The sequence below is a fragment of the Drosophila pseudoobscura genome, chromosome 2 (genome assembly GCF_009870125.1).
Source record: "Drosophila pseudoobscura strain MV-25-SWS-2005 chromosome 2, UCI_Dpse_MV25, whole genome shotgun sequence".
NCBI classification, from domain to species: Eukaryota; Metazoa; Arthropoda; class Insecta; order Diptera; family Drosophilidae; genus Drosophila; species Drosophila pseudoobscura.
In genome coordinates, this window is record NC_046679.1 from 6,140,818 (window position 1) to 6,157,742 (window position 16,925).

The 16,925-nt window shown below is 48.0% G+C and overlaps 2 protein-coding genes across 2 annotated transcripts; one reads left to right on the forward strand and one right to left on the reverse strand.

Annotated features, from left to right (window-relative positions):
* The first annotated feature begins 8,487 nt into the window (after positions 1-8,487).
* On the forward strand, positions 8,488-11,333 carry Cpr92F (cuticular protein 92F). Its single transcript, XM_001358044.4, has 2 exons — positions 8,488-8,645; positions 9,634-11,333. Exons 1-2 carry the CDS (start codon positions 8,634-8,636, stop codon positions 10,780-10,782), a joined length of 1,161 nt encoding a protein of 386 aa, XP_001358081.2. The 5' UTR covers positions 8,488-8,633; the 3' UTR covers positions 10,783-11,333.
* A 4,113-nt stretch (positions 11,334-15,446) lies between these two features.
* Positions 15,447-16,688, reverse strand: LOC4800889 (uncharacterized PE-PGRS family protein PE_PGRS24). Its single transcript, XM_001358045.4, has 3 exons — positions 16,538-16,688; positions 15,685-16,472; positions 15,447-15,618 (listed from the first exon to the last, which is right to left on the reverse strand). The coding sequence occupies exons 1-3, from the start codon at positions 16,628-16,630 to the stop codon at positions 15,606-15,608; spliced, it is 894 nt and encodes a 297-aa protein (XP_001358082.3). The 5' UTR covers positions 16,631-16,688; the 3' UTR covers positions 15,447-15,605.
* Positions 16,689-16,925: the final 237 nt, after the last annotated feature.

The following is a 16,925-nucleotide window of genomic DNA, read 5'->3' on the forward strand; positions in this document are numbered from 1 at the left end:
GAAACTGCATTAAAGCGACCACAGCACCACACAACATAAATTAGGATAATTACAATTGCACCCACAAGTGCCATTCGAGAGCTCTGGCTGTGTCTCTGGGTCTGTCTCTGTCTCTGTCTGGCTGTTCGTTGCCGCGGGGACGGCAAGAATTTCGATTGCATAAACAGCAAAAACCAACAACCACAACAGCGACACCAGGGGCCACAGCAGCGGCAATACTCGTACTCAGACCATTGCAAATCGTCCGCAACGGGCGCTCCAATGGAAGTGAAAATGAAAATATACAGATCCAATATCCAAATGGCTCGTATTTGAAAATTAGCCAAAAAGGAATTACAAACAGTGCCAATTCCAACAAAAACAAACACGATGGAAAAGATTGAACCTTGGGACAACGAAGCTTTTGATACCCTGGCAAACGTGGGGACAATTTGCAGCAATAAAGAAATCTTTAGTATAGAAATCTGAGTTTTATTGATACAAAAGAAAGACAGGAAAAGTATTACTGCCCACCGAAATGGCCAAGACCAATGCGAGAGGGTGCCAAGCGGAATGCTGGCCGCAAAATGTACAATTAGGAGTCTCTAAAAATGGCCGCAAAACATTTGGCAACTCCTTTGCCTGGCCGGGACTCAGACCGAATCCGAATCCGAGCCCGAAGCCAAACTCAGAGACCCAGACATGGTCAGCTTCATGTTTGGCCGAAATTAGTTGGCCAAGCGCTGATTTTTCGTGGGCAGCGGGGGCAGGCAGCGGTGCGTATTATGAGCACCGTTCCTGCTGCAAAACAAAATCAATTAAAACGAATCGCTGAAGCAAAGTTCCAGCCGCCGCTGCGAGTGGCTCATTCATCCGTGACTTTGCACTTTTGCCGGCGTCGGAATCGGCGCCACAATTGCACTGCCTTGGCGGTGGCTTACTGTGGTTTTGGCCACTGGCTGGCTGACCGGCTGAACGGCCACCCGCCTGCCTCTGTGGAGTTGCGCATGCGCATGCGCAGAGGTGTTGCCTGTTGCCTGGTGGTGCCGTCTGGCATTTGATATGCTTTATATTGTTTTGCATGCCGACTGCAAGCAGCGGCTTACTGTCTGTCTATCTGTCGCTGGTTTAATTGCAACAGGCTTGGGAAATTGATATGGAAAATGGATCGGTTAACTAATTTGGAGCTTAAGAGAAATACTTAGTTAAGGACTTGCACCCAATTAAAGTTAGTTATTGCATGGCCAGTACATTCCCAGATAGCATTTGGTAATTACCGGGGGTAGTGGAACCAGTGCCGGGGTTAAAGATTTGCTTTGAATTCGCAGATTTCCATTCCAAAGTCAATCGAGTCCGAGGCTGTCTATTCAGGTCCACGCATGTTCGATGCTCACGCAACTCGACATTGAATGGGGGGAGCCCTGGCATTGACTTTCGACTGCCGTCGTTCAGCAGTTCCCGTTTATCGAGAAACTGCACAGCGACTGGTTTGGCTTTTGGCTGTCCCTGAGATTGCGTACACGCAATGTGTGCCCGACCACGCAGGCGCCCGTCGAGCCGGGTAATTGATGTGGTCGCCCGTTGCCTACAATTTGCCACACTTGTCACTAATGTGGCTAACATGTTGCAATGCGGGCCAATGCTGTCAATGCAACTCATGGAGTCAATTCATTTCAATTTAATTCCATTTCATTTGCTTGGATTGCACTTGTAGTACAATTTTTTCCGACAGACTTTCACACTTTGTGTGCCAACTTTTATATTGTGATTGTGCTAATCGATTGTTGCTGCAGATTATGCAAATCGATTAGGGCAATTAGTCAGCCGCAACTTGAGCAAACTTTTTAATGGGTTGAGAGGATGCCAGCAATTATAAGGGATATGCCAGGAGGGCATAGAAGAACTTCATTTCCTAGAAGTGGTGCAAGTTTTTCCGAGCGAGGCCATGAAGTGGAAACGCAATTAGTAGCTGCCTTAAGCGATAAGATGAAAGAGTCCTGCTGCTTCTCGGCAAACTCATGGAATTCTGCGGTTTTTCTTGTTAGCTGACACGCTTTTTGTGACTCACTTTTGTTTCTTGCCCTGGACCAGGCCCTGGCCCTGGCCCTGGGTCTCGACTTGCACTCTCCTTCACGCGCTAGCCTAATTAGTTTTTAATCCCTTTCAATGGCACTAACCTGGCTTCGGGTTGCCTCCAACTCCAACCCGCAACACGGGCCCAGCCAATTTGCTGCAACTCGTGCAAATGTCAGCTTAGTCCCTGCCGGATCAGAATTTCCCCGGGTCACCTTTTCCCTGGCTAATTAACCTTGAAACCGACCGACCCGATCAATCAATTGAAAAGTTTCTTTCTTCTGACACCAAATGTGACCTTTGTTACTTTGCTGCCTGTTCGGTTGACAGACTCCAAGCCCAACCCACCTCCGTTGAAGGCATTGCGTGGATTTGAAAGTGAGAAGGTTTCTCTGGCTGTCAAACGTGCGATTTGACAGATGGATAAGAGTTTGGTAGCTTGGAACTGGGAAAGGTACAGGGCCTGCTGACACATTGTAGCCCCCATTCTGTTTTTGTTCCGTAATCGAAACCGAAATCGAGATAATGCCAAGGGTCATTTGACTATCATTTCGGGCCGTGCGTCTGTGGGCGGCTCAGGCGTGACCTTCATAAGTGGTTCATGAATAATGGAGGCGACAGAAATGGCGCCCACTACAATATGCATGACAATGATGGACCGAATTAGGGCCTGGCAAATGGATACGTGAGCATCCATTGTGTTTGTGATACATACGAGTAGCGGGGAAGATGGGATCTGTTTGAAATACGACGATTAAAGATTAATCTTTGGCAGGCGCCTCCTTGGCTCCTGTCATATTCGGGAGTTTCGCACCAAGCTCTAAGCCTACTCTGATGTGTGAGCATGAAATTGTTATGCATAAGACAAAGGAGTCATAAATTATGGTTGTCTTACAACTCACTCACCTCCGGCTTTAAGTGATTGCATTTTCAGCTTTAAGTTTCTTTCGTTTGTCAAAGTAAGAGCTCTTTATGACTTTTTAGGAGAGCGAAACGAGTATCTCAAGATGTATGGTTGCTCTAGGATATCTTTCGACTAAAGGACACCTGCTAAAAATTTTGATATTTTTTCTGGGCTTATCTGTGGCCTTCAATTAAGCAAAAGGACACGGTGAGAATGCAATATTATGTTTCTAACAAATTTAGGTCTTATTTATTTTCCATATCGCTTTTTTCTGGGACTACTTCTAGGACTACTTTCTTGTATCTTGCTGCCACAAAACAGGCTCCTCGGATACACGATATACCCTGGAACTCACGGAGTACTGGGCAGAAAAAACCGTAACGTATTCTCTAAGGTTTTATGGTGCTCTGCTCACATTTAATGCCACGTTACGCTCCAGCATCCTCGCTGCCGTTCTCCAGCGGCGAACAGCGGCCAACAGTTGTTTACTCTGTTGGCCAACTTTATTTGCTCTCGGCTGACACCGCACGTAGCGCCACCAGACCAGGCCAGGCCAGGCCCGGCAGTCGTCTACGTGAAGTCGTACTGGTACTCGATGGCTGTGTTGGGTGGTCAGTTTTTGGAGTTTTAAGGCCTTTTTTATGCATGTGGGTTAGCTTTAGATTTTCATGTTTCGTTTTTTTTTTTCGAGGCAGAATAGCGGACGCGCCTCCATTCGCTTGTGCGCACTTTATGGCCATGGGCATGGGCATAGGGGGGGTGGGGAGAGGGTGCCAGGAACGCTGCGGAATGCGGCAGCGGTGTGTCAGCTTTGGGGCATGTGGCAGGGCGATGACTGTCGTGCGGCGGATTTGCGTTGTTAGCGAATGAAAATATCAAATTGGTTGGGCCGGAGGTGGAGCCCCCAAACTTTGCCCGTGTCCGCTTCCTATTTCTGGCTGGGGCATTCGTGATTGTGTGACATTCTGTGGCAGGACACGTGTGTGTCAACTGTGGGGGGAGGTGGGGTGTGTGATGCGTGGGAGCGGCTGTTGGACAGTAGCGGCAGCCTGGCAGCCTGGCTGCCTGGCAGCCCCTGTGGCAGCTGGTGAACCAGCAACTTGCTTGCTGCTGGCCCAGATGTTGCAAGTGAACCAAAACTCGTTTATGGCGTGCCGAATTTCCCAAAGTTGGATGCCCGCAACGGATTTTGACCAGTTTTCCAACTGGGCCATTATAATCCAAGCCCGATGGTGATATAGATTTGCCTGAGAACGAACCCACCCACGCCGACCATCTTGGAATGGGCGCTGGGGAGCGGCATCCCAGGCCTGGCTGATTGCCATCGATTCGTATTCGGCCAGCCCGTTTCCAATCAATCATTTGCCATTTGCACAGCGATCTCAGAAATTTGCAATTTAATTTTCTGCTGGCAACGCCCGCAGATCTGCTCGAGCTCTGGCCCTGACTATGGGATAACATAACCTTACGGTACCAGCATTCTGCCAATTAGTTCGTCATGGCTATGTGACAAATGCAGGCGCAGATACAGCCGCCCCCGGTGGCCACCGGTGGCCCCCTTGGCCCCGTTCATTCGCCAGCTACACCCTAATGATACGGTGGCAAGCTGTTGGCCCCTCGCGTCTTGGCCATAATTTTCGTAATTCCACGTTAGGGTGGCCCCTGTTGATTGAATTCAATTGTTGGCCACTCAACGCGATCAGAGCGAGAGCGCAGGAGCTCCTGCTCCAGCCGAAGCCCAATCGAACAGACCATAGACTCTGCCCCCCGCGCGATCGTGTACCTATAACTGCTTGATTATGGTTAGTGATTCAATCAGATTCGATCCAATCCGAGTTGGTTTGCTTGCTGCAGCTTGCTTTACATTTTATCTGTGGCAATAATTGAAGGCAATTAAATTCATAAATTTTAATGATTTATTTGAGCTCTGCGCTCTTAGCAGATCGGAATTAATTCTTGGATAGCGCCTTAGTACAGGGTGTTCTACCACTCCAGTTGGCGGATATTGCTATGCACCGCCTTTCCCCACCCAGTATCTATGAAATACTTGCATCTCGCACCATAAACTCATTTGTCTAATGGCCAACAACTGGCCGGGCAATTAGAATTTTTTAATTTACCACAAATATTCGAAGCAACAGTTTGTGTAAGAACAAAAAGCCTCGCAAAAAAGAAGAATAATAATTCAATTGCGATTGCGATTGCCTTCTATTGGGCATTGGAAGGGCGGAACAGGGGTATGGAAGTTGCACCCTCTAGCGCGCTGCTGATTGCATCCGCTTGGCCAAAAGTCTGTCAACGCTTCACTGCACCGCTGGGCAAAGCAGGGCACGCCGCCCGAATGGCCAGCAGTCGTACGTGGCAGGCAGTCGGGCCAATTGTCTGAAGAATTTCAATGCCATTGCAGTACAATGGGATGAAGGGCCCAAACGGTGGATACAATTTGCAACTTAGATTGAGAAGAACGAACAGCCCACCATTAGACACATCCATTTACACCCCTTGTAAAATGTATCTTTATATCCCATATTCATGGATATTGTTTCTAATGTTACCTTCAGATTGAGACAAACAATCTAGCTTTCAATGTCATTCTATTTCCATTCCATTACCACTGTCTACTTGGCCAATAAACTAAGAATGCAAGTGGATAAGTGTTTGAAGTGTTGCTCTGTGCCCACCCACTGTGCGGTGTTGGTTCGGTGATGCGTGGCCAGGTTAGAAGGCAGCTGACGATGGTCTGGTGTTGCCATGCTAATGCCGATTGCAACTGTGATTGGCCAAGCAGCGAGTGGCTGGCTGGCCGGTTGCGTCATGTGGTGCAGGATTTTATTGTCTATCTGCAGAATTTTAATACTAATTACATTTAATTGGAGTCGCTAAGAGCAACAGACCACGCTTCATTTGCCTAATGGAAGCCACCCTGCCGCCCTGCCACCCAGCCACTCTGCTGGCAGTGTCATATTAATTATGTTGTTTAACAGCGAGTGCAATTAATTGAACATGATTTACCCGTGTAGTGTGTAGTGTGTATCAATGTGCAAGCGGAAGGAAAAGAAAAACTATTCCGCACTTGACACCTGCCTACAGCTGTTGATTCGAAGCAGATGCAAATGTGTTCCAGCCCGAGCCCGAGATTGCAAATAACAGTAATTAAGCAAATAGTACTGAAACCGACCAGGCATTTATCGAATATATTTATTCGGTTCGGCATTCTGCTCTCTTAATTTGCATATGCCGCTCGTACTCGTATGGAGAACCGATCAAAATCAACAAGTAACCACTTGGCTATGCCAAACCAACAAAGGCCGACAAATTCTGGCCAGCCTACGCCCACTCCGGAGACAATGGCTGTACCGTTTGTTCCCTTACGATTCGGGGATACAGACAGACTTTCAGACACTCAGACATCATTCTGGGAAGGCTCCAAAACGGACAGATAAATACTCGTATTGTTTGTTTTTTTTCTGCTGAAAGACAGTTTGGCACTAGAACGTGCTGTATAAGCAATGAAAAGGCTAAAGTACTGAGCACTTTCTAGGAATTTCCGATTGTTGTTTAAGTCAACGTTGCGTATGCGTGATATAAATAAATAATGCAAGGAAAAAGCACAAAAAATCAAAGCCCTAGGAAGGATGTTTTCTAGGAATAGCAAAAATAAATAAAAGCATTAAATATAGAGTGTTTCAGTGGAAATGTAATTCCTGCTAAAAACAAGTACATCCCAAACCTATTCGAACTGTTCAATTTGAAATACATTTAGATAAATTGATTCTGATGGCATAATACATGTTATTACAAAGTAATTAGTTAATTTTCGCATAGATTCGGATCGGATCGGTGTTCATACGACTCGCACCGAAGAGTGTAGCGCAGACATGAAAAACCGTAATTACGGCTCGCAAATGGAGCTGGAAAGGTGGGCCATACGTATCGGCATATCCACAAATGTGTGGATTGCACTTGAGAGCCAGTAAGCGTAAGCGTTAGCCAGCCCACTGCTGTCGACGGCTCTGCGGTGAGATGTATGGGAAAAACTAATAAAACGACACACAAAACTGGCACCGGGAATATAATTTATTATGTTGCGCATGCCGTAAAAATGTCAAACACGCCCCAAAATGATCGCCCGCCCCTACACACACACATACACACACGAGCACCCGTATAGACCCCAAGCCGAGGGGGAGAGTAGAGTTCAAAAGAGCAGTTTGCATTTGGTTTATTCAAATTAAATTGGCGGCAGGCGAAGCAAAACAAATTAAGTTGCCGATATGAATGCGAGCACTGTGTGGTGAAGTGTGCCACAGTGCCACAGTGCCACATGCAACAAACACTAGTGCGCCCACCGATGATGGCGGCGCTTATCGAATGCAAATAATCGAACCCAGTCGGAGTGTGCACTCATTACGGGTCGCTGTGGTGTGTCTGTGGGGCAAGCAAAACCATAAATGATTGTCTGTGTGTGAGTGCACCATCAAGATTGGAGAACTGCAAAGAAATGCTGCAACATGTGGCAACAGCAACAGCAACAACAGCAGACCATAGACAGCGTCTGCAGCAGCACTGGCCAATACCATTTTCCCCGTCTTTTGTTTTCCGCTGGCTTCTCTTGGGCCGTGCTCTTGTTTTATTTTTAATTTGCAAACTTTTCGTTTCGTTTCGTTTTCGTTTTCCGATGCAGTTCAATGATTAAAGAGGCAAACGCCCAGAAATTGTCTGGCCATTTTCGGATATTTTTTCGATATTTTCTGCTCACTTTTGCAGCTCACATTTCGTTATGGCCCCCGTTGGCATGTTGTAAGCTGGTCATAAGAATTTTTTAATTTGAGCGCCCGGGCAGGTCTTGGGCGGGGCGAAACTATCTGCTCTGCTGGGCAGTTTTTATGTATTTTTTTTTGGAAAGGCAATGCCCTGATAAGATCGAGCGCTGCCAGCCTAATCCCGTGCCCAAATAATGATTGCTAATTGCTCGGTGCGCGGAAGCTCAGCCACAGCTCAAAAATGAAATGTTTGAGCCAGGGCGAAGCCGGTAATTAAAATTGGTAACCAAGCACACGCACACCCATGAAAATCGGAAGCCAATTTGGTCGAAAGCAAGGTCACGGCAGGCGACAAACGCAGCCACCGAGGAAACGCAGCCACGCCGCCGATCGTGTCTCTCTCTGAAAATGTTGCCCATGCACAATGGTGGCAACATGTTGCCGCCTTTCTGCGCCTCGATTGATACACATTCTGCGGCTGCGCGGCAGCGGCTGGGGCTTCGGCTTTGGACTAGACTTCGGCTTTGGCTACAAACCCGCTTCGAGCCTCGATTAACGTTGTAATTCGATTACTCTTTTGCCGCATTGTTCTGCTCGGCTCTCATTGTCTTTGTTGTCTTTGCTGTCTTTGCTGTCTTTGGTGTTGCTGTTGTTGCATTCGCATTCGCCGGCTCTGTCTCGGCCACAGTCTTGGTTTCGGCTGCAATCTCTGGCGGTATATATTAGAGCCGCCAGCCAGCAGTCAGCACAGTTCGTTAACAGTCCTAGTCGTGGTTCTAGGAGGTTCAACCAGCGTCCAGCGACCAAGTGCTTTTTGTGTCGTGTCGTGTGTATCCCAAGTGTATCCCTCTCACCCAACGCTCCTTCCTTTCGAAGCTCAACTTTGTGATTAGCTCTCTGTGAAACCCTCGAAAATGAAGCCATTTGTAAGTACCCACACGCCAAGCCATGAAAAGGATAAATTCGTGCCAAGGATGTTGCAAAGAGTAGCACTGAATAGGATGTGTGTTCCTCTGGTTCAAACAGACAGAGTCTGTGGTCTCTAAAGTACACTTTAGAAGTCTAGAAGGGTGGGTCTTTCTACGTTTAAAACCGAAACGAAGTGAAAAATGTTTAAATACCAGAAGTCCATTCAAAGCATGTGAAGCCTTCGCTGTGGTAAATAGTGTTTCATTTCTGTTAATTCCCTTTCAATCATTGGTCTAAGCTCTGGACTCTACATTCAATCAAATGCCACCTGAGCTCCCATTCGGTATTTATCCTTCAACCCATCCGAGAGTCAATTACCCCGACCATGCCAGGCAATTCCGTGCATGTCAGACAGACACACAGAAATCCGTCAGATGCCATCAAATGCTGCAAAATCCCGCTGATAAGCCGTTGACATGTTGCATGTCGGACAGTTTAGCCATCCCCAGCCCCACCCCTCCAAGACGAAACAAATCGAGTGTGCCGCTCACCTGCTGACACATAATACATAATCGACCCGCATGCCGCCTGCCGCCTGCCGTATGAGGTAACATCTACGAATTGGCTGAAACAGTATCTCGGAATCAAATCAAACGGTTGCGCTTGATAGCTCCCGACAGCGGGGAGAGTGAAAGGGGGGAAAGCCAAGAGATGGGCGTGTGTGGGGCTGGGATGGGCAGTCGAGAAGAAAGCGAGAGTGGAAAAGCGTTGGCGCAGGCGCAAGAAAAGCGCAAACATGCAATTATGTAGGTTAGCAGAGCAACAGCTGGAAAAGAGAGCTCTGACACTTGGGCAGGGGAGCAGGGGTGCAGGGGTGCAGGGGGTGGGAGAGTGGGGATCTAGAGTAATTATTGTCGCGCCAGGTGGCGATTGTTACGTATTAGCCACAGATCAATCATTAGCCATGACATAACAACATTTCTCACTGCTCTCACGTCTCAACAGTTGATTGCCGCCGCTCTGCTCGTCTCGACGGTGTCCGCCTCGTGGCACGGAGCTGTCTCCACACAGTACCAGCACCTGGATCCCCATAGCCATACCTACTCCTACGGCTACGCCGATCCCAACTCACAGAAGCACGAGACGCGCGGCCACGATGGCACCACCCGAGGCTCATACTCCTACGTGGATGGACACGGTCATGTTCAGTCCGTCTCCTACACCGCGGATCCCCATCACGGCTTCAATGCCGTTGGCACCAACCTCCCCCAGGCCCCCCATGCCGCTCCCGTCTACGCTGCCCACTCCGCTCCCGTCTACGCTGCCGGCCACGCCCACTCCTACGCCCATGGCATCCACATCCCTGTCCTGACGCACGGAGGCGTTCCCGTCGACACTCCTGAGGTCCAGCACGCCAAGGCCGCTCATGCAGCTGCTCACGCAGCGGCTGCCCACAATGCCGGAGCAGGCCATCATCTGTACAAGCGTTCGATCTACGGTGGAGGCTGGTCCTACGGAGCACCTGCCCATGTCCCACTCACCCACGGTGGAGTGCCCGTCGATACTCCCGATGTCCAGGCAGCCAAGGCTGAGCACTATGCGGCCCACGCCAAGGCTCTGGGTCAGGTGGCCCATGCCCATGGCGCTCCCGTCGAGACTCCTGAGGTTCAGCACGCCAAGGCAGCTCACTTTGCCGCCCATGCAGCCGCCCGCTCCGGCCATGTCGGTGCTCCTATCGCGCATGGCAACTACCACGTCCCCGTGATCCACAACGGAGTGCCCGTCGACACACCTGAAGTCCAGCATGCCAAGGCCGCCCACTACGCTGCCCTTTCGCAGGCCTCCGCCCACGGCAGCAGCGGCCACAGCTCCTGGGACGACGGACGCTATGACGGTCGCTGGGAGTCCAGCCACAACAGCCACAACGCCTACGCCAGCGGCTACGCGCACAACGGTCCCATCCACATCCCAGTGATCCACAACGGTGTGCCCGTGGAGCCCGCAGAGGTGCAGCATGCCCGTGCCGCTCATCTGAACGCCGTGGCTGCCGCCAGTCATGGCGGTTCCGGTGCCCATGGAGGCTACTACGGCGGAGGTGCAGGTGGTGCCCACGAGGATGATGGCCAGTACCACGCGCACTACGACCACTACTAAGCCGGAGACCGATGTATTCCGGTGTATTCGTGCCAGCGACAATGACGAACATCTTCTCTATACATTCTGCCTGACATCCTTCGTTTCACTCTAACCGACTACCGAAGCCAGCTAGCTATATGTAACTGTCACCCTCCAGCAGCTCTCCAATCTATCTTTGTATCCTTACTATGTGTATCTTTCACTATCCTACACACACACACATACGCACAAGACGGGAGATTGAAGCCACTCCTTTGGAAGTGGCTTCCTTGCCCGTTTAGCAACGATCGAGCTTGATTTGAGTTCCAGTTAAACTTTGCCAACAACCTACATCTACATCTTTCTACAAGCTTCTCCTTTCTTTACTTTCCTACTTGCCTTCTCGTCTTTATCTGTATAAACTGTTTTCCATATCCTTTCCGATTCCTTTCAACTTCGTTTGAGAAACGCTGTATGAGTATGTTGTAAATAACTGTTGTAATCTTTATGTATCTGAACAGATATGAATCTATATATTATACGAAACTGCAAACAGACAAATAAACTGCAAAAATGTATTTGATCACAAATTGGCGCATTTCATATTTGAAACGATTGAGTGTGGACGCCAAAAGCCTCTTCAGGGAGTATCCCTTTAATCTTCGTTCGATGATTGTATCATGGGAAGTGCACATCAGATATGATGCTTATGTTTCTTTGGTCCAATAAACACTAGCATTAATCAAATTTAAATTACTCTAAAAAAATCATTGAAAATGTTCTCTAGATGGTCCAAAAATGAATCACTCAATAGTTAGTATTTTGATTGTGTCTATTTATTTATCATTCGCCAACTGAATCAAAATAATCATTAACTGGCAACTAACTTACTTATATCTTAAATCTTAACAGAAAATAACAAAATTATGTATTTAAAAGGAATCGCCTGGGCTCATTAAAGCCATAACTGGTGGAGATCAACTACAAAGGCTGTGACGACGCTACGGCCGGGATTATCGGCATGGCGAATACCGGTGGTCCAGTTCTAATCCGTAGGTTTCTGCTAACTCCTCCATCCTGCTCAGGAATTCTAGTAGCCCTCCTTTTCCCGTAAAAATCAGGTCCTACTTACGGATATTAATACCCAATACTCAAAATGAGTATAGGGGTATATTAGATTTGTGGTTAAAATGGATGTGTGTAAGGTCCAGAAGGAAGCGTTTCCGACCCCATATGGGAGTCTTTTGAGCCATGTCTGTCTGTTCCTCCCTATGAGCGCCTACTCCTCAGAGACTATAAGAGCTAGAGCAACGATATTTTGTATTCAGACTTCTTTTATATCTTTATTTGATTTGTAATCGTATGGCAGGTCTTCTTATGTACTACTTATTCTTATTCCTACTAATACTTATTACTCTCGCTTGGGTTTCCTGGCGCTGGGCGTCACAATCGTTCACTGTTCATCTTTGAGAAATTCAGCTTTTCCGTGCTTTTCCGTGGGAGTTTTCAATTCTGGTACACATCTCCGACGACTTTGCTCGCGCCCCACAATGACTGCATTGGCATGGGAAGGGGAGAGGGGGGAAGGGGAAGCGTTTGAAAGGAACATAAATATTTGCAATGCAACGATTGAAGTTTGCATACACTCACAGACGGCAATGTGTACATGTACGTACGTATAAATATTTGTGTGTGCGGGAGGGAATGCCTGAGGCGTGGGCGAGGGGCGGGGGCTTTGCATGGGGCATGTGGCATGACACAGAGAGCGAGCAAACAATCAATCAATACGGTATGAGTCTTGTTTTTTGCCGCCTGCAATTTGTGTGTCTTATGCGGAGAGAATGTGTCACTTGACTTTGGGGCACGGGGACTCCACCACTCGAACTATTGACGGAGTTGCCGGGAGATGCTGGGCAAAGAGTCTGTTTTTTCTTACAAATAGATTGCCCGGCATTTGTCAAGGCTCTGACGTGGATGCCGCTCCATTTAGGAAATGGCATCTGGGATATGGGAGGTCGAGTCGAAATTAAATGCCTGCCTTTGGGCCATAAATTCAAGTGCAACCCTTGGCCCAATCAATAACCTTGGTAATGGGTGGGAAGGCTAGCTGGCCCGGTCTGGCCTGGCCTGGCCACCGGCAACTAATTAAAAATTAACAACCCACGGCACACACGCAAAGGTCACATTCACATTCACTGCCACACAAAGTGAAAATGCGGCCGGGGATTTTATATTTTCCACGCATAAACCACCAGCACCTCTGTCTGACGAGGCCGGACAAGGAGGAGAAGGTGAAGGCGCTGATGTACGAGTAGTACTCGCACTCGAAGGCTAGGCCGAGGCGGATGGTCTGGATAGGATGGGATGGGATTGGTTGCCAGTGCCTGCCATTTAATTAAGCATGCATTGACATTTGAATTTACGGCCAATTGTCGGCTAAGCTAAATAAAACACCAAGTGGAATCAGTTTTTAAAAAAAAGCTCTAAAATACGATATGAGTGCGGACTCTTTGACGACCTTCAGGGCAGCAGGTGGGGATGCCAAAGGCGGCGGTTAGTGACCCGGCTCTTAATTTAATTACATGCCAGGCGGTGGTTAAACACAGAAATCGGTAGTTGAAATTGTTTAAATTGCGATTGTGGGGCTCACAGAATGTTTGCCACCAAACGGTAGCCCGACCGATCCGACCAATCGCCCGCCCTGCTTGCTACAAGTGTCTGGGCGTGGCCCGGCTCCAGTCAAAAGTGAATGTGCAACGCCGTTGTAGCCGTTGTGGCTGTTGTAGCTCTTTTTGCCAAATAATATTATTGCAATTTTTTCCGTTGATTTGCACAGCCCGCTCCCCAGTTCTCGCTCTGTGGCCCATTCAGTGATTTGATTCGAATTGAAGAATTTCATTTGCATGCCAAGCAATTGGCCAAACCGAATCCATTATGGCCATGGCTGGTGGCCAGAACCGTGGGTAACATTGTGCCATTTGGCCCTCCACTCAGGGCCCCAATCCCAGGCCCAATCTGGCAGCGTTTTGCTAGTCAACAATCTTTAAAATAACAAAATTGGTAAACGATTTCCTGCCCTGCTGCCATTCTGTAGCCGTTGTCTTTATTTTTCTTTAGGTGGGCGTTCTTTTTGAGGTGCATTTTGCATATTTTTGGTCAAATGGCTTTTATGTTTTGCATCAATTTAATTTATGACTGAGGCGTTAATTTATGGCCTAATTGATCGGATTTGAATACGTGTTGCAATCGCCAGAGTGTTGAAATAGATTGGTGGTAGATTGTTAGGGAAAATGTCTTGTTTCTGCCAGATTAAAGCTGGAACTTTATAGCATTTGATCTTTGTATCTTTGAGCTTACCTTTTCTCACATACTCTCGAATACTTTGTCCCGGCTGCGATAGGGCTTCAAGCACTTAACAAATGTGTCCATCCTGCTCCTTTTGATGGGTTCTGGTAGCAGCATTGTTGCAAAGCAGATAATGCAACGCTGACAATTCAATTCTCAGCGCTTTGCGCGCAATTTGTGCCACAAAGTAAGCCAAAGCGAAAGCGGAAAATCGAAATAACAAAAAGCACTCACTCACGTACTGAGATGGGTTGGAGCTATGACGCATAGGAAACGCATCTGTGGCAAGGCTTGTGTTGGGAAATATGAATGGAAGCTATCCTCACTTGACCTTTCGCCTTTCCGCGAATACCTCGCGGGCATAACATCAGACAACCCACACATTGATGTTGATGTTTATTTTGACTTTTTTTGGTGCCACAATGTTGATGCATATATAGCTTGTATTTATTTTGCTAAAATGTTATATTTTAGCGTATGCTTTCCCCGTTCAAAATTAATATCATCTGATGGACGGGCATAATTAGCATTTTAAAATCCCCATAGTATGCCACAGCTTGTGTTAATTTCATTGCCTACTTTGCTGTGAAAGCTTTTATAGAACACACAATTTAATTGGCCTTGATGTCGGTGTTGGCATAACCCTCATCTACCCTCTCCCCTTTAACAAACACACATTTTCCATTGCATACCCTAGTGTGTGGGCTAACTCAATATTTTTCATTAGAAAACAGTTTGTTTTTGACAGGCAAAATATATTTAATTTATGTCGGAAAAGGCACATTGTTGGACTGTTTAAAAACAGATAGCTCCAAAGTCTTGTTACATTTTAAAGCCTTAAAGACGTATATAGCTTATTTATAGTTCAGCTTAAAGGTGTGCACTACTTTTAGTGCGTCGACTTCATGTAGAAATCATGTAAAATGGCCGCTTGAAGCCTCTCTGGTAGTTAAATCTGTAGCGAAATATCCGCTTCTACATCGTTGTCATAAATTAATGATTATGATTAATTAATTGACATTAATAGTGGAACAAATTCATCAGAAAATCGATTGAAATGCTCTCGAAAAAGGGTCTCGGGTGATGCAGTGCTGCAATGACCGAAAATAGCTCATCAGACCTGAATCTACGAGATTCAGCTAACGGTTTATTAAATATGTCGTAGAGCTCTATATATTCTTTAAAAGAATAATCTTGCAAATTGTATAGCTATATTTATAAGCCTCGTACAAGAAAAGCTTCTAGGGAGGAGCAACGACTACCCGAATAATGTCACCACATTTGACCTTCTACTTGGTGCTTTTATATTTAGAAACATATAATTTGGACCCTGCCCAAAACGCAATGAAAAGCTTGAGTCCTTTTGTACACTGTGTAATGGAATTTTAATATTCGTTTGCTTCAGCTTAAGGTAATTGTGAGTTACAAAAACATTGACTAGACCTAAGACTAATGGTTGCTTAATCGGTTATCAAGAAGGTACATATATGGGAAATGGCAGAAAGTTCAGAGGGCAGCTAGATAACGTGGCTAAAAAAGGGATAGAAAAAGTGTTGCATCAAACTTGATCTGGCTTTCAAAAGGTCGCACACTTACATCAAATTCAACTCCGGATCGGGCCAGACGGGGGCTGGGACGAGAACAGCGGGAGCTAAGGGAAGTGGTGGGGGTTGGGGTGCGGCGCCTCCCGCCCCAGCCCCACCGCCGGCACCATTGCGCGCTCCCTTTCCACCGCCACCACCCTTTCCTCCCTTGGAACCGTCTGGTCCATCTGGACCGTCGGCTCCATCGGCACCGTCCTCGCCATCGGGCTGGGGTCCAGACGGACTGGGCGCTCCCGGCTGTCCATTCTCTCCGCTCTGACCGGATGTGAGTATTCCTCCTCCACCGCCGCCTGCGCCTGCTCCTCCGCCCCCTGCGCTGCCGCCGCCTCCTGATCCGCCTGCTCCACCCGCACCACCTAGAACACCACCAGGCTGTCCAGCACCGCCGGCTCCTCCGGCTCCTCCTCCGGCGGCACCTGCAGCTCCCGAGCCATCACCAGCGGCTGCTTCTGCTGAACCAGAGCTGTCAGAGCTCAGCGAACCTCCATCCTCACCGTCATCTGAGCTGGCGCCGCCACTTTGACTCTGGCTGAGTTCTGGCTCTGGCGCAGGGTCTGGTTCTGGCTCTCCCTCTTGTCCGGGCTGCGGCTGCCACAATCCATCTTTTCCGGGACCGGGAGGTTTGTATGAGCCATCATCCTCTGGTGGTGGTGGTGGTTGGACTAGATACAGCACTGGACCTGCCGGAGATATCAGATAGGTTCCGGCCAGGGGCAGTACATGAGCCACTCCTTCATCGACGTAATGGATGGCCACAAGGCCGAGCACCAGCAACAGCATCTATTGGGGGAACAGAAACAGATTTAATGAAGAATCACTCCACTCCCTCCTCCTCCAAAGCTTACTGCTGTCGTTCGCATCTTGTCAAGAGTCCAAAAGAATGTTGATAATCCCTTCGCGTCCGTGCTCGACGGATTCTGTGGCGGGACTGACTCCATTGGCCAGTCCGTAGGGCAGCTTTTATATGGCTCCCAGCTCGAAGTGCTGATACATTGTCTATACATGGAAGCAGCTCCACTTTGCATGGCTGGCAGGTGCATAAATCAAGTGCTACCAACGCTAATTGCAGCAACAACAATTACGAGAGAGAATGATCTTGTTAATGTATGTAATGTGCACCAGCAGCCAGTTGGAGCTGCTCGAAAGACGATCAAAAGACGCAGTTAGAACTCACCTGCTGTTTGATTGACAGTCATTGACGGATTGAGTCAGTCTGTGCAGTGCAGGGGGTAG

Bases quoted from the DNA above. Each gene is read 5' to 3' on its own strand.
- LOC4800889 (XM_001358045.4), bottom strand. From the start codon at position 16,630: ATGGAGTCAGTCCCGCCACAGAATCCGTCGAGCACGGACGCGAAGGGA. The intron at 16,473-16,537 runs GTAAGCTTTGGA...TTCCCCCAATAG, and splicing joins ACAAGATGCGAACGACAGCA to ATGCTGTTGCTGGTGCTCGG.